General features: G+C 42.2%; 1 protein-coding gene across 1 annotated transcript in view; it reads right to left on the reverse strand.

Moving 5' to 3' along the window:
* Positions 1 to 2,351: 2,351 nt before the first annotated feature.
* Positions 2,352 to 18,333, reverse strand: part of LOC106613752 (DNA-directed RNA polymerase, mitochondrial-like) — an 87,961-nt gene continuing 71,979 nt past the window's right edge. Inside the window, exons 17-21 of the mRNA XM_014216327.3 lie at positions 9,076 to 9,174; positions 8,078 to 8,150; positions 6,712 to 6,803; positions 4,310 to 4,383; positions 2,352 to 3,297 (exon numbers count right to left, since the gene is read on the reverse strand). Coding sequence (XP_014071802.2) covers positions 3,248 to 3,297; positions 4,310 to 4,383; positions 6,712 to 6,803; positions 8,078 to 8,150; positions 9,076 to 9,174 — 388 coding nt within the window. The 3' untranslated portion in view covers positions 2,352 to 3,247. The remainder of the gene's footprint in view (positions 3,298 to 4,309; positions 4,384 to 6,711; positions 6,804 to 8,077; positions 8,151 to 9,075; positions 9,175 to 18,333) is intronic.

An 18,333-nucleotide genomic window follows, 5' to 3' on the forward strand; every position in this document is an offset into this window, starting at 1 on the left:
AAACCACCCCTACCTTGTCACAATACAACTGATTAAGAAGGAAAGAAACTCCTCAAATTAACTTTTAACAAGGCACACCTGTTAATTGAAACGCATTCCAGGTGACTTCCTCATGAAGCTGGTTTAGAGAATGCCAAGAGTGTGCAAAGCTGTCTTCCAGGCAAACTGTGGATGAATCGAAGAATCTCTAATATAAAATATATTTTCATTTGTTTAACCTCTACAGGATCAGTGAGTTCCTCGCGGGATGGTTGAGCTAACGTGGGCTAATGTGATTAGCATGAGGTTGTAAGTAACAATAACATTTCCCAGGACACAGACATATCTGATATTGGCAGAAAGCTTAAATTATTTTTCATCTAACTGCACTGTCCAATTTACAGTAGCTATTGCAGTGAAATAATACCATGCTATTGTTTGAGGAGAGTGCACAGTTATGAATTAAAAAATGTATTAATAAACCAATTAGGCATATTTGGGCAGTCTTGATACAAAATGTTTAACTGAAATGCAATGGTTCATTGGATCAGTTTAAAACTTTGCACATACACTGCTGCCATCTTGTGGCCAAAATCTAAATTGTGCCTGGGCTGGAATAATACATTATGACCTTTCTCTTGCATTTCAAAGATGACAAATTAACAAACTCATGTTTTTTTCTTTGTATTATCTTTTACCAGATCTAATGTGTTATATTCTCCTACATTAATTTCAAATTTCCACAAACATTAAAGTGTTTCCTTTCAAATGGTATCAAGAATATGCATATCCTTGCTTCAGGTCCTGAGCTACAGGCAGCTAGATTTGGGTATGTCATTTTGGCCGAAAATTGAAAAAAAGGGGCAGATCCCATTTAAAGTATGGCTCATCAGGCTCAGGTAGCATCAGGCTTGAATTTTCAATCAAATCTCTAATCAAATCCAGACATAGGCCTATTTATATGCTTTTGAATTACGCTTCCGGTTTTGGAAGGAAATACCAGGTTACCCTGGTGAACAGTGATTTATTCTCGGGATGGAACACTTGTAAAATACCGGTAAAATATTCAACCCTAGTCTGGTCTGTAAGGTGTTCTCCCAGAGAGAGAGAGAGAGAGAGAGAGAGAGAATCTGCCATAATGCATCAGAACAACAGATCTATACCTCAGCCACAGATCATTATTGAAACTCCATTTAGCCATGCCTAGCAGCCATGTTCCATCAGCCCAGACATGTACAGAGCCTTTTTCTGTCTGTTTGTCTGACAGATTAAACCCTTTCACCAATCGCTTCTTAGTGCTCTGCTCAGATTTTGCAGATAGAGCTTTGTACTCTGTGTCAGTGGCCAAGTTGTGAAAGGGAATATGCGTAAGTGTATGAGAACCTGAAAGCACTTCACAGTAACAATCAGAGCAGTGCCCTTGAACATGAACACTGACGGGGAGAAGGAGAGCTGAGATATGCAGAGAGTGCTTTTTAGACCATTCGAGGACCCCGACTTGATTTGCTTTGTCATTGAAATTACACAGCGGTAACAGAGGACCTCTCACAATCAACAGGTTTATAACACAGCGAGAGGCATAGTGGGGAAGGCCGAGTAAAAACCAGTCTGTTCAATTGAAATCTGAAAATGAACCAAGTCTAAGTGTGGAATTAATACAGATGGCTCTGAGGTGATTGCAAACAAGGCACTTGAGTTAATGATAGAGGGCTTTGCTCAGAATAAGAGGATGTATCCATGCCTAAAGAGCAAATATTACTTCTTTGTAATCACTTGTGAACATTATGAGGAGTTGGTAAACAGATGGCACGAGACAGATGGCATGCGAATTGTTCAGTAATACTATATTTATGAAATGGTTTAGTTTAAGTAGTGTCGCCGAAGTATTCCGTTTCAACTGCAACACTAAAAGAATTCATCAAAGCTACATACAATTGTAACTGTGCCAGATTCATGGCAAAAAAATGACCAGTCACACAGTGGATAAGCAGAAAAAAAGAATGTGGCATTTTTTTTTTTGCAGGATCATCCATATTTCATGACATCCTCCCTCTCACAGCCAGTTCTGTTTGGGTCAAGGCTACATTTGCATTTGAACATCGACTCAACACCTTTTGTCTGAAACTGCTGTAGCGTTTGAAGCCCAGATCAGATACCATTCCTGCTTCTTTTACCTCTAGATGTGGGCACTGGCCCAGAAAAATATGATCTTGGTTGATTAGCGATTCTTCAAACCCTTTGTGGTGCCTCATAAAAGGAGACCATCTTATGATGCTCGATACAATTAAAGGGTACAGATATAATGAAATAAATCCCCATGTCTGTAAACACAATCCATTCAAAACTCTTATCATCAAATGAACAAGAGATGCTTTAAGAAATACATGTTTATTTTAAAAAATCTATTGCTTAATTACTCCAAAAGGTGAAAATAAGAACACAAAGTCACAGATTTCTCCCTCATTCCCATCCATTATTTATATCTTCGTCCCTCTCTCTATAAGTGAGAGTAACTGTCTCTATTGGAAATTTGTGAGGTAAATGAAGTATCGCTCGAAATATGAGAGTGGGCATCTCTTCCTGGGTGCCTCTGAATCGATGAAAGGCAGGATCATGTGCTTAATGACCCAGGTGTTAGCCGGAGGGAGAGAGCCGACCGACTCTGCCCAGAGGAGGAGGGGGGGATGGAGGGCACAGACTGACCACACTGGGCTACGCCGCTGATCAACGCTCACTCAGAAGTCTCTCTCAGTGTCTCTGGCTCTTTATGTAATGGAGGTATTCCTGATAAGGGGAGGACACACAGGTGCGAGGAACACGAGCGTAATACAGTATAATGCAACACTCACATTCTCGTCAAGAAATGTCATTCGCACACACTGACACACGGAAGCGTTCTCTCACAACCACCCACACACTACAGTAACAGGGGCGTGAAAGTCAAAGCATGGGTCAAAATTGAGCTCTGTTGAGATCTTCTTCAGTCCAGAGTGGGAGGGCTGCTCTCCTCTCCAGAGCTGGCCTCTCCTCCTCTCCTCCCACAATGGTCTGTGGCTGGCTGTCTGTCTGGGTCATTATGAGTGATTGAGCTGCTTCCGAAGGCCTTGGCTTCGCCCAGCGGGCTGTGGATCAATCAGCCGATGTCTGAGGGAGACGAGACCTCCCAGCCTCCCAGGCCCCACGCAGCCCTCCCAGTGTTCAGCCTCACAGCCTGTCAATCCCACTCATCTCCCTCCACTGGCTTCTGCTTCCTGTCTGTCTGTTCCTCTCAGCTGAAGAAGTAAGTGGATTCCTTCACCCGCTGGAGATCAAAGTTGCCTGGGAGACAAACACAACACAAACTCACCTCAGTGAAAAGTGATGCGTGATGATTGCTTAAGTTTTGATCTGTCAAATATTGTTCTCCAATTCTGAGTGATTGATCAAGTCTAATATAAATCTCTATCTTCAGATCCGCAGTGAATTCAACTCTGAAAAGTTGCCCCTGTACATGACTGTCGACTCCTATAGATACATTATAGGAGTCAATGCTTCCCCTACCATTATATAGGTGGGCCAGACTGCTGACTGTAACCTGTCATATTTGAGTGGAGGAGCCTGTCTGTCTATATAAGGGACCAGATTATAATACTGATTCGGTCATTTAGAGGAGGGGAAATGGCAGCTAGGCAAGACACCCACTCTGTGCATAGCTATTCTATCTCAACTAATACATGTAACCTACTATGTGAGAGGAACAAAATGTTCCGATTATGTTGTATAACAATGGGCGATGCTGAAATTAACCACGACCTGTTCAATGTAACCTGGCGGAGTGATGCAGAAAATCATCCTGGATTATGTCCAGCTAGTATTCGTCCACTGTATCCTGTTAGAGGAGACAGCCCGGGGTTACCGTGGTGATGGCCTCTGTGTGGTTCGGACACAAAGCAAACCACCACATCTGCCTGAGCCATGTAAACAGATTATGAATGCGGGTGGAGGGTGGGGACAATTAATGGTAATCAATTTTATGCAATTCAGCTGCTGGTGCCAACCGGCCACTACAGATGGACAGAGAGAGAGAAAGAGAGAGAGGTTGCGTAAAGCCTCCTTCAGAACTAATGGATGGACGTGGTGCTGACAGAACAACGGATGCTGCTATCAATCATCCTCTGTCTATGCTGTGGGGATTAGAGGTGGAATCTGATGGACAGAACACACAGGTCACATAGGGTGCAGAGAGAGAGAGAGACAAAGATGCAAAGAGAGAGAGAGACAAAAGAGAGTCAGAGAGAGATGCAAAGAGAGAGCGACGCAGAGAGAGAGAGAGAAAAAGAAAAACACTGACCTGTTTGGGGCACTTTTGCCAGCAGCAGCAGCATTCTCTGGTACTCGAGAAACTTTTTGCTTCTGACCTCGCTCCTGGAGGAGAAGGGAGGACAGGATAAAAGCCTTATTTAACTGTTGTTGTTGTGGTGGTGAGAGGTTGGTCAGGAGGCCCGGTTAGTGAGAAGAGCAGGACAGTGGTGCAGGATCCTCAGGCTTATCTCCCTAATCTCCAGCTTTCCTCTGTCTCTCCTCGCCTCTCCTCCTAGGGACTAATGACCTCATGGGGCCTGGGCACAGGGGGTGAGGGGCTGGCCTGAGGTGCCCAATTACCCGACAGAAGGAGCAGTGTGGATACCATGTACACTTAATCCAAGCCCAGGGGATTACCGTAAAAACAAAACTTTTTACAAGCAACCTCACTAACAGTAAAACAGCATTTTTACTGTAATACAAGTGGTCTGTTGAGATTCTAAACACATTTACCTTCAAAGGCAGTCTGGGATCTAGGAATTTGTTCACGTTAAAAATCATGTCTGTATTGGATAGCATAGTTTAAAGCCCATCCAGCGTTTAGTATGTTTAGTTTCTACAGTGCTGAAATTATTATTACTTTAACGATGTGTGTATGCTTCACCATGCAACTCCAGTGCATTAGGTAAGTATTCAGACCCATTCCCCTTTTCCACATTTTGTGTAGTTACAGACTTAATCTAAAAATAAATTTAAAACAAATAAAAAATCATCAATCTACACAAAATACCCCATAATGACAAAGTGAAAACAGGTTTTTAGAATTTTTGCAAATGTATTACAAATAAAAAACAGAAAAACCTTATTCACATAAGTATTCAGACCTTTTGCTATGAGATTCAGAATTGAGCACAGGTGCATCCTGTTTCCATTGATCATCCTTGAGATGTTTCTACAACTTGATTGGAGTCCACCTGTGGTAAATTCAATTGATTGGACATGATTTGGAAAGGCACACACCTGTCTATATAAGGTCCCACAGTTGACAATGCATGTCAGAGCAAAAAGTAAGCCATGAGGTTGAAGGAATTGTTCGTAGAGCTCAGAGACAGGATTGTGTCGAGGCACAGATCTGGGGAAGGGCACCAAAACCTTTATGCAGCATTGAAGGTCCCCAAGAACACAGTGGTCTCCATCATTCTTAAATGGTTGAAGTTTGGAACCACCAAGACTCTTCCTAGAGCTGGCTGCCCGGCCAAACTGAGCAATCAGGGGAGAAGGGCCTTGGTCAGAGAGGTGACTAAGAACCTGATTCGCTGGTCTGATGAAACCAAGATTCATCTCTTTGGCCTGAATGCCAAGCGTCACGCCTGGAGTAAACCTGGCACCATCCTTACAGTGAAGCATGGTCGTGTCAGCATCATGATGTGGGGATTTTTTTCAGTGGCAGGGACTGGGAGGGACTGGGACACTAGTCAGGATCGAGGGAAAGATGAACGGAGCAAAGTACAGAGAGGTCCTTGATGAAAACCTGCTCCAGAGCACTCAGGACCTCAGACTGGGGCCGAAGGTTCACCTTCTAACAGGTTAACGACCCTAAGCACACAGCCAAGACAACGCAGGAGTGGCTTCGGGACAAGTGTCCATGTTCTTGAGTGGCCCAACCAGAGCCCGGACTTGAACCTGATCGAACATCTCTGGAGACCTGAAAATAGCTGTGCAGCGATTCTCCCCATCCAACCTGACAGAGCTTGATAGGATCTGCAGAGAAGAATGGGAGAAACTCCCCAAATACAGGTGTGCCAAGCTTGTAGTGTCATACCCAAGAAGACTCGATGTGTCAACAAAGAACTGAGTAAAGGGTCTGAATACTTATGTAAATGTGCTATCCTTTTTGTTATTCTTTATACATTTGCAAAAAAAAAACCCACTATTTTTGCTTTGTCATTATAGGGTATTGTAACAATTTAATCAATTTTAGAATAAGGCTGTAACGTAACAAAATGTGGAAAAAGTCAAGCGGTCTGAATAGTGTCTGAATGCACTGTATATCATTAAAGTCCAGCTATGGCTTGTCCAGGCTTAACAAGTACATAGCGTATACAGGGTGAGAGAGAGAGATCACGGCAGTAAACTCCCAAGTAGATAATGTTTGTCCATTCTTTGCATACATGGCTGAGAGAAAGTGAAAGTTTCATCGGCAGTGCTGTTGTATCTACTTTTTGTTGAGTTATGTATTCTCAGTAAAATTGCACAATATCAAGTTCTGTTAATGCACAAAATAGGCAAGGTTTGCATATAAAGACATAAAGTCAGGTTTTTCCCCTCCCCAGCACTTTTTTCCCTCTATGCTCCTTTCCTCCTTCTATCTTATAGCTAAATAAAGCAAACTAAACTGCCAGTACCAGTGTGGTGTATCAGAGGTCCAGTGTGTGCTGTGTAGAAACTTACAGTAGCCCAGAGCAGTATTTCTTCAGTAGGAAGTTGGACAGCTCTTGAAGGATGGGCTGACTGTGCAGCGCCACAAACTGCTCCCGGCAAACCTGGCAACCCAAGAGAGCACAACACACACAGTCACTCTACTGTACTCCCAACACTCAAGCAATCACTCTATTCAACACTGGCATTTGACTGTACTGGGAGTTATAGAGTGGCAATCTGAGGGAGTCACTCACTCTGTCCTCATGATACAAGCAGAACCAACAACACTACTCAACTCTCCAGCTTCATTGACACTGGACTCTAGTTATGCTCATGATCTCCATTGGGGTTGCTCCAGTTGTCCTCTAATTCTGTCGGTCTCCATTGTGTGACTGGGGAGATCTAAACTAGGTTGATGAAACGCTCACAATCCCTCCGAGAGGAAGGAGAGGAGACCGGTCACATACCCTGATACTACATAGACAACAGGGGAGGACAGGAGGAGAGAAGGAGAAAAGGAGGTAGAAATGGGGGAGGAAAGGGATAGGAGACTAGCTAGAGTGATTGGGGCCATTCATTTATGCTGCCAGGTCGGTGCCAATTTAATGCTTGCCTGAAGAATAGAAATATGGTAATATAATATCCCATGTCATATGTTAAGGTGCTGACCAAGATATTTAGAGTGCTTCAATGCTAATCATTGGAGATTGGATGAAGAAATAACACTTTCCTTAACATAATTCACACAGAAATGCCATTATGGTAATTCGGCCATTTTGGATCTCAACAGAGCGTCTCAATTTAGTGTTGTTGACACCTCGGAGAGTCTCAATTTAGTGTTGTTGACACCTCGGAGTCACGCTAAAAAGGACAGGCCAACACAGCCATCTATACTCCGTAATGGCTGTAACAGGATGCAACTCTGGGACATATGGTGCTGTCTGCTGCCAATAGCTGTAAAGCCATGTATTAACAGCCAGGCAGCCAGTGGTGTAAAGTAATTGACTCTGGCCACCAGGGAAGGCCTATATTTGGTGTTATACTCTGGGTAGTTCAAGCCTTGAATACTGATTGGCTGACAGCTGTGGTATATCAGACCGTATACCACGGGTATGACAAAACCTATTTTTACTGCTCTAATTACGTTGGTAACCAGTTTATAATAGCAATAAGGCAACTCGGGGGTTTGTGGTATTTGGCCAGCATACCACGGCTAAGGGCTGTGTCCAGGCACTCTGCGTTGCTTCATGCGTAAGAACAGCCCTTAGCCGTGGTATAGTGGCCATATACCACACCTCCTTGGGCCTTATTGCTTAAGTATTCTACCACACCTAGCCACAAGGAGCTGTGTGCTAAGGTCAAAGGAGGAATGATGAAGGTGATGAATATGACGTACCTTGTTCATGGTGTCGACTGTGATGGCGTGGGTCCAGAAGCAGTCGTGGACAGAGACAAACGTTAGGCCGGCGCTGGAGAAGCACACAGAGGAAGAAAGAGAGAGACATGAGATATAGGGCTAGACGCCGTGGAAGGAAATCGTGGTGGAAACTGGACACCGTAACATGAGGTTACACAGCCTGGGAGACATACTAAGACTTGAATCAATCTGACATAGTATGACAACAGTTTATGGGTTCAATTTTGAGATGGCTATCCCATGCAGAGTTCAGAGGGGTCATGAGAGCTTATACCGTAGCAGGGATGGGCAATGTTGATGGTGGTGGGGGCCACAAAAAATCTGAACTCATCATGAGGGGCAGTGGCTCGAGGGTCTGCTTACCCACACATGCAGTCAGAGCCGGCCCTAGCCTTTTTCGGGCCCTAAGTGACATTTTGTTGGGCCCCAATTCTACACATTTTGCCATGGGGCGTAGAGAAAATGTAGCAATTTTATAACTAATTTCAAGCAATTCTACACATTTTGCAATGGAGCGGAGAGAAAGTTTAGCAATTTTATAACTGCGGTTTCCTTTTTCCTTCATAACTAATTTCTTGCAATTCTACACATTTTTCCATGGACCGGAGAGAAAAATGTCGAATTCTACAGCTTATTTCCTGCAACTCTACTAATTTTGCCATAGGGTGCAAAGAAATGTTTGCAGTTTTGAATATGATATCCGAGTGAGAGTGACCAAGAAAATTAATGGGGGCCCCTCAGTCGGTAATTCGACCACGATTACTAAAAGTTTAGATAATTGAGTGACTGTCAGTGAGTGACAAGAGAAAAACTGCTGATGCACAACCAAATTTTAGAAATAGGCCTATTCTACTTTTCTAACTCTCAAGCAGCAAGTTGAGACCTCCTTGGAAATTGATGCGGCCTGCCACCAGTTTCCCCATCCCTGCTGTAGAGTGTGGTGTGGGTCAGAGGTTATAGGTTAGGCCTTAGTGTACCTGTAGCAGTAGAGAGCAGTCAGCATCATGTGTGTGGAGTCCAGAGAGTGGATGAAGTTAGGAGGGAAGGCATTCTTCTGTTTCACAGTGTCTGGTCTCCTGTGGATGGAAAACAGGACAGTTATTCACAACAGGAGAAGACACACAGTCACACGCTAAGTATGTTTCTCTCGCACACCAACACACCCCCCCACTATGAAGTCCCTGATGATGCAAGGAACTGAAAAGCCAGTTTCCAAGTCCATAAATCACTGATGGTAGATCAATATGAATTATGAATGAGTAATAAAGAAACAACAGAACAGATGTTCACGTGACAAAGGCATCTCGCCAATAACAACTGCACTCTAAACTTCCAATTTCCCGTGTAAGCTTCCAGCTAATTGGGTGTTGGCGAGAAAAGAAAAACATATTGCAGTATTAGTAGCTGTTTTGGCAACTGTCATCCAACTGAAAGGTTGGAGAAATGTATATGTGCATTGACCTCTGCTGAAAGTGAGCACTTTCCCAATCTGTATATGCACACATTATCCTCATTAGCCTGGGCCCTGCCCTCCCAACCCACTGCTCCAGTGCACTTGTAATGAGGATGGAGTACAGGGGGATAATAGCTTGGGATGCACCCAGCAGCACAGACTAGACATAGGCATGCCAGCTATACAGATGTCAACTCCACTCCCCTGTAACACCGTTTGGCTGGGAACTGGCCAGAGTGATGGAGAAAATAGCCAAGCCTGTATCAGTGCTTAGGGGTAACTTCTACCTACTCTGAAAACTATGCGATTGAAAACTATGCGGTTAACTTTGTCTCTATGGGGAATGGGATAGACTGGGAGTTTAGCTTCAAGCACTTTAGCAACAGTTAGTCAAATCAAATCACATTTTATTGGTCACATACACATGGTTAACAGCTGTTAATGCAAGTGTAGTGAAATGCTTGTGTTTCTAGTTGACAGTGCAGTAATATCTAAGAAGTAATCTAACAAAAACGACTACCTTATACACACACACAAATGGTATGAATAAGAATATGTACACATAAATATATGGATAGCGAGGGCCATGCGGCATAGGCAAGATGCAGTAGATGGTATAGAATACAGTATATACATATGAGATTAGTAATGTAGGATATGTAGACATTAAAGTGTCGTTATTTAAAGTAACTAGTAATACCTTTATTAAATGTATTAAAGTGGCCAGAGATTTGAGTCTGTATGTTGCCGGCAGCCACTCTGTTAGTGATGGCTGTTTAACAGTCTGATGGCCTTGAGATAGAAGCTCTTTTTCAGTTTCTCGGTCCCAGCTTTGATGCACCTGTACTGACCTCGCCTTCTGGATGATAGCGGGGTGAACAGGCAGTGGCTCGGGTGGTTGTTGTCCTTGATTATCTTTTTGGCCTTCCTGTGACATCGGGTGCTGTAGGTGTCCTGGAGGGCAGGTAGTTTGTCCCTGGTAATGCTTTGTTCAGACCCCACTACCCTCTAGAGAGCCCTGCGCTTGTGGCCGGAGCCGTCGCCCTACAGGATGCTCTCGATTGTGCATCTGTAAAAGTTTGTGAGTGTTTTAGGTGACAAGAAAACTTTCTTCAGCCTCCTGAGGTTGAAGAGGCAATGTTGTGCTGCCTTCACCATGCTGTCTGTATGGGTGGACCATTTCAGTTTGTCTGTGATGTGTATGCAGAGGAACTTAAAACTTTCCACCTTCTCCACTACTGTCCCATCGATGGGGATGCTTCCTCTGCTGTTTCCTGAGTCCACGATCATCTCCTTTGTTTTGTTGACATTGAGTGAGAGGTTCTTTTCCTGACACCACACTCCGAGGGCCCTCACCTCCTCCCTGTAGGCTGTCTCGTCATTGTTGGTAATCAAGCCTACCACTGTAGTGTCGTCTGCAAACTTGATGATTGAGTTGGAAGCGTGCATGGCCACGCAGTCATGGATGAACAGGGAGTACAGGAGAGGGCTGAGAACGCACCCTTGTGGGGCCCCAGTGTTGAGGATCAGCGGGGTGGAGATGTTGTTTCCTACCACCTGGGGGCGGCCTGTCAGAAAATCCAGGACCCAGTTGCACAGAGCGGGGTCTAGACCCAGGGTCTCGAGCTTAATGATGAGTTTGGAGGGTACTATGGTGTTAAATGCTGAGCTGTAGTCAATGAACAGCATTCTTACATAGGTATTCCTCTTGTCCAGATGGGATAGGGCAGTGTGCAGTGTGATGGCGATTGCATCGTCTGTGGACCTTTTGGGGTGGTAAGCAAATTGGAGTGGGTCTAGGGTAACAGGTAGGGTGGAGATGATATGATCCTTGACTAGTCTCTCAAAGCATTTCATGGTGACAGAAGTGAGTGCTACGGGGCGATAGTCATTTAGTTCAGTTACCTTAGCTTTCTTGGGAACAGGAACAATGGTGGCCATCTTGAAGCATGTGGGCACAGCAGACTGGGATAGGTATTGATTAAATATGTCCGTAAACACACCAGCCAGCTGGTCTGCGCATGCTCTGAGGACGCAGCTAGGGATGCCGTCTGGGCCGGCAGTCTTGCGAGGGTTAACACGTTTAAATGTTTTATTCACGTTGGCCACGGTGAAGGAGAGCCCACAGGCTTTGGTAGCAGGCCGTGTCAGTGGCACTGCATTGTCCTCAAAGTAAGCAAAGAAGTTGTTTAATTTGTCTGGGAGCAAGACGTCGATGTCCGCGACGGGGCTGGTTTTCTTTTTCTAATCCGTGATTGACTGTAAACCCTGCCACATACGTCTGGTGTGACTCCAGGGCTGGTTATTGTATGAGAAAGATAAGACTGCTTGGTGGTAGTGGTCTATCTGAGTGTGGGACAGTTAGATGGTTAGAGGCCTGTAAGCACAAGAGAGCCACAGCCAATCACTCCACCTCATCACTTACTTACATTCCCTAATAAAGGCCTTTTAAGACTCTAATTACCACAATACTGTGTGTGTGTGTGTTTATGTTTGTGTACAGTACATGTTTACCTACATTATCAGGACCAGAATGTCCTGACAAATCACCAGAACTTTTTTCATGTCCTGAATTTGTTTAAATGCTATTTTAGGCTTAAGGGTTAGGTTTAGGGTTAAGGATAAGGTTAGGGTTAAGGTTTAGGAGTTAGGAAAAATAGGATTTTGAATGGGAATACATTTTTGCCCCGCATAAAGTCCTGAAAACAAAGCTGTGTGTGAGGAGCGAAAGCTGGGGAAATCAGCAGAGAGGAGGGAATGCTGAGCTCTGCTGTAACTGGCAGCCTGTGAAATACTGATACTTTCTCTGGCAGAAATATAAGTTGAGAGGAATAACTCTATAAGCAGCAGCAGCATCCATCTGCGCACACACACACACAACACACACACTTTAGTTTGAGATAAAGAGGAGGAAGCTTTTTGGTGTGTGCCGCCGTGCTCGTGTGTGGCGGTGAATGTCAGGTCAGACAGAAGGCTGTCAATCTGTCTCCTCTCTCTCAGTCAGTGCGGTATTCATGGTCTCTCTCGATGTCAGCGGCAGACCTCACAGTAATGGGGAGACTGTCACAAGGCATAGGCCTCACCCCACTGAGGGATCAGACAGTAGGCTACAGACAGCAGCAATTAAAGGGGAGCTCTGCCCCAGTCACGAGCTGGATGAAATAGTCACAAAACGTGTGTGGCTGTCAGTCAGCATGGACATTGTGAAGAACAGAGTTTGAAATTAACGTTTATATTAAAGTTAGAGATGACCCATATGCATTGTTCCAATCTTAGTGATACAGATCTAGTGTTTAATGTTATTGTGTAGGCACTCAGTCAAAGATTTACACTGTTGGATTCGACATTTTGAACATTGAGATATTACATAAATGATAGAGAAGCATAGAATATCTGTAGAAAGACAGATAGCTGTGGAATGTGTTGGGGGACGGGAGCAGAGTGTTGATACAGGAAAGACAGATGGACATATGTGGATAAGGTGACGGAGGGGTTGAGGACAGGTCACCTGAAGGGAGTAATAAGGGTTTGGTATCTTGTTATTCTTTTCCTGTTAAACCATAAAATATAAGGATTGGAGAGGAGGAGGAGTGTCTTAAGTGGGATAGATATATATAATATATATATCTATCTGGATGGGAGAAGTGTTGGGTTGTCTGAATACAGCTGTACAGAACCTTTGGGAAGAATTAAACTTGGTTAAAGCTTCTCTAGTGTCCGTGAGTTATTTACTCTGAAAAATAAGAACCTAACAACAATAACTACCCCAACTAGGCCAAGTTTCCTATGTTGCACAGGAATATGTATAGGCTACTTTTTTTAAAGTTTCAAACCAAATACCCAACAAACAACAACCACGGTGTATCAACCTCCAGCTCTACCTCTGATACTAATCACACATTCAATGGCCCTTTTACAGAATCATTCAGCGGTGACATTTCAGCCCAAATGCCACCCTACCCAGGGCTATCAGTGGCCTGTCTGTCCGTCCGTCTGTCCATCTGGTGCAGATGGCCCCATTGTTTTGAACATATCTTTCCTTTTCAAGTTCAAAAAGTTCACATATACATTATAAAACATGTCAAGGATCGTTCACATCATGCTCTATGTTTTTGGAAGAGAAAGAGGGAAAGAGAGAGAGAAATAAAGTAATCTCTTACAAACTATCCCTAAAAAGACAAAAATACTGTAAGTAATAATAATAACAGCAGTTTACCTCAATGCCATTGAATAGAATTAACATACACGTCCCTCTTTTTGTCTATACAGTTATTTGGCAGGGTACAATATGTCTTTAGTCTCAACCAGGCTGTTATAATTTACATCACATACACATTTTTGATGAGTCCTTTGACTTAAAGTTGGCTGCTGTGGTTTGAGCCAAATTGCCGTAGTCATTTTCTGTGCAATCACTAACAGTACCCTTAACATTTACATTTGGTTTTTATCATCCAGGTTACAAGGTATTGCTCCCAATAAAATGAACAGTGATTCCAGTGGTAACTCAATGTCTAGGAGTGTCTTCACTACTTCTTTTTTAATGTTCTTCCAGAACCCCTGTAACTTTGGACAGTCCCAGAAGACATGCGTGTGGCCTCCTATTGGTCCACAGCCCCCCCCCAGCATACAATTTTGATATCAAGAAAGGTGTTCTATAGTATCTCATCTTCACTTTCCAGTCAAACTAGTGCATTTGTGACTACTTTCACAAATTCTCTCCCATGATTGATCTTCCACCACCAAATTAAGTTCTAGTTTCCATTTTCCTTTAACATCCTGCGTGTGTAACCTTTTATATAACTGAGACATATTTTTTGGGCTATTTAACCTTCAAATATGTTTATGAAATATTGCTTGACACTGAATGGCGATTTCTATTTTTATAATGACCTCCCAATCCTTGTGTGTCATTAGGTTGTCTTATCTGGAAGTAGCTAAACATGTAATTTGCAGGTAGACCAAATTTGGTTTGGAGCGGAGTAAAGCTGGTTAATTGACCCTTCGCTAAGCCCCGCCCCCCTTGGTTACTGTTGCAACCTCAGACAGCGTTTTCCCAGGAAGCCCAATTCAACCACTGGCGAAATCCCCTAAAATGATCTCAAACTGTGTTTCTAATACACAATGAAAATTAAACAGACTACCCCTTGCTAATCAGGAAACTCTTGGGTATGTTGTGGTGGACAGTTGCTTCACGGGAACAGGAACCTGGTAAAATTATGTTTGTAGTGTAGCTAGCCACTGAATGGCTCTGAATTCACTGTCAGCATGCAGTGAAAGCTATAAATACTTTTGAAGCAAACTAGTGCACTCAAATCATACCCTGATGTTAACAGCAGATGGGAGTTTTATTCATAACATTGCTAACTTAGCTAGCTAACATACAGTACCAGTCAAATGTTTGGACACATCTACTCATTCAAGGGTTTTTCTTTATTTTTTATATTTTGTACATTGTAGAATAATAGTGAAGACATCAAAACTGTGAAATAACACATATGTTATACACACATGTTAGACAACGAACCTAAATGGGAAAAAAATGCATTTTCTCGAAATGGCTGTCCCGTGGCCGACGGAAGTTTTGGAGCAGCCTTCAGAGGCAATAACAAGAACAAGCTCTTGGAACATAAAGGAGTATTTTTTTCGAACGAAAATACATTTGTTGTGGACCTGGGATTCCTGGAAGTGCTTTCTGATGAAGACAACCAAAGGTAAGGGATTATTGACAATAGTATACAAGACTAGATGTGATATGCGATTGTCTGACCTGTAACGTTAGCCTATTTTTCAGAGTATCGCATCCCCTTTCATCGCAAAGTATGATTACCCAGTAAAGTTAATTTTAAATCTGGCATTACAGGTGCTTTCAAGAGATATTCATCTATAAATCTTAGAATGACAATTTTACATTTAAAAAATGTTTTCGAATAGTAATTTAGTAAATTGTAGCTCTGTTTCATCGGATGCATTTGAGGGAAAATAGTTAGTCAACGTTACGCACCGATGTAAAATGCTGTTTTTATATATAAATATGAACTTTATCGAACAAAAGAATGCATGTATTGTGTAACATGATGTCCTAGGTGTGTCATCTGATGAAGATTGTCAAAGGTTAGTGCTGCATTTAGCTGTTTTTTGGTTATTTGTGATGCATGTGGTTGGTCGGAAAATGGCTATGTGGCTACTTTTACGATATACTCCTCTAACATAATCTAATGTTTTGCTTTTGCTGTAAAGCCTTTTTGAAATCGGACAACGTGGTTCGATTCAGGAGAGGTGTATCTATAAAACGATATAATTAGATTTATTTTTGTATTTTTTTATTATTACATTTTGTTATGCTAATGGCGATATGATTTTTCGCTGGATGTCCGTCCCGCCGCACAGGGGTTAAAAATATATACTTGTGTATTGATTTTAAAGAAAGGCATTGATGTTTATGGTTAGGTACATTGGTGCAACGACAGTGCTTTTTTCGCAAATGCGCTTGTTAAATCAACACCCGTTTGTCGAAGTAGGCTATGATTAAATGAGAAATTAACAGGCACCGCATCGATTATATGCAACGCAGGACACGCTAGATAAACTAGTAATATCATCAACCATGTGTAGTTAACTAGTGATTATGATTGATTGATTGTTTTTTATAAGATAAGTTTAATGCTAGCTAGCAACTTACCTTGGCTTCTTGCTGCCCTCGCATAACAGGTAGTCAGCCTGCTACGCAGGCTCCTCATGGAGTGCAATGTAAGGCAGGTGGTTAGAGCGTTGGACTAGTAACCTGAAGGTTGCAAAAATGAATACCCGAGCTGACAAGGTAAAAATCTGTCGTTCTGCCCCTGAAAAAGGCAGTTAACCTAGGCCGTCATTGAAAATAAGAATGTGTTCTTAACTGACTTGCCTAGTTAAATAAAGATGTATAAAAAATAACAAAAATACCCCCCAAAAAATTACAATAATTTAAAAAATATATATAATAATAATCAAAAATAAATAAAAAAAACGGCAAATCGGTCCAAAAATACTGATTACCAATTGTCATGAAAACTTGAAATCGGCCCTAATTAATCGGCCATTGTGATTAATTGGTCAACCTCTAGTAGAAAATAATAAAAAACCCTTGAATGAGTAGGTGTCTCCAAACTTTTGACTGGTACTGTACATTGAGAATATACATTTTATTAAGTGGCAAGCAAACTAGTTAGCATTAGCAACGTTTGGTGGTCAATGATACTGAGAGCTAACTCCCCTGGTGATTTATTATTTTGCCATCTCTTGATGGCTTACTCAATCTCGTTCTCTATAACTAGCCGTGTCATTTCGGCCCAATTTTCCTGTGATCATTTTGTGAGATTTAGGTTAGACAAGAGGGTTCAAATGTTTTCTTGTTTATGGTTTTGTTCTGACGAATCATTAAGGTCTTTATAATATGCTGCAAACAACTCCGCAATGTCACTTGGTTTTGAGACTTCTGGTTTAGAGAAGGGATTAATTATCTTAGGGACCACTCTGCTAGCCTGGGCTTTTCTTAGCTGGAAGGCTAACAACCGGCTGGCTCTATTACCCATCTCATAATATCTTTGATTAGTAAATCTAAGTGTCCCTTCTGTTTTGTAAGTCAATAACTCATAACTTTTGTTTACATTCATTCAACTTATGCAATGTATCATCGTCCCTTGTTTTTTTATGTTCTCGTTCAAGTCTCTGAACTATTCTCCAAACCCTGCTGTTTTTCAAGACACTGCTTCTTTAATTTGGCAGACAAAGCAATTATCTTCCCTCTTAATACCGCCTTTGGCCCTTCCCACAAAATGGATTGATGATACATCATTATCAACAACAAAAAAAGTAATCTTTCAAATGTTCATTGTAACTCTTGCTTTACAATATGTTATGTCAATATGGAGACAATATTTAAAGTGCTTCTCCATTCCTAGATGCATCTTTAGACATACTTGACTGGGGTCCGATATAGTTTTCAACGCTGCATTTCTCTACTTTATGTAAATATTGCTTGGATATACAAAATAAGTATATTCTGGAGTAGCTACCATGACCCTTTGAGGAAGAAAAAAAAAAGTATTTCATTCTGGAATGCTTAAAACACCAAGTATCAATAATCCCCAGTTCATTCATCATGGCAGCCAGGGCTTTAGATTTCTTAGAATGTGGACTGTGCTCAGCAGGAAGTCGGTCAAGCTTGTAATTCTGTATGCAATTAAAAGTCCCCGCCAATAATAACCATCCCTTTTGCATTGTCCACGATTACAGTTGCGATATCTTTAAAGAACCCTGGGCAGTCCTCATTTTCATGCATACAAGTTCAGAATAGTAATTTCTGTCCCCACTACCCTTACCCTTATCTACCCTGATCATCCTTCAACACTTTATTCTTGGCAAAGCACACAGATCTATTAAATAAGATTGCAACACCTCTTTTTTTCCCACCATGAAAAGATGCGCTAAATACTTGATCTACCCATTCTCTTCATTTTTTTGTTAATTCTCTGTTAAATGTGTCTCCTGGACATGTTCTACTGAACATTTATATTATAACTAATACAATTAACTAGTCGTTTAATCTGTTGTTTTGCGTTGATACATAACTCCCTCTTCGACTTGTACTCTCCTCCCTCTCATCATATAAATCAATTTTAAAAAGTAATGTCTATGAAGTGCAGAAACTCACTCCTAAGCGCAATATGATGGTCAAGGATAAATGAACAAGGAACACATAGGTCATAACCAAACAAAATCAGCCCCCCCCCCTCACCAAAAACTG

Source organism: Salmo salar, chromosome 10 (assembly GCF_965601325.2).
Source record: "Salmo salar chromosome 10, fSalSal1, whole genome shotgun sequence".
NCBI classification, from domain to species: domain Eukaryota; kingdom Metazoa; phylum Chordata; class Actinopteri; order Salmoniformes; family Salmonidae; genus Salmo; species Salmo salar.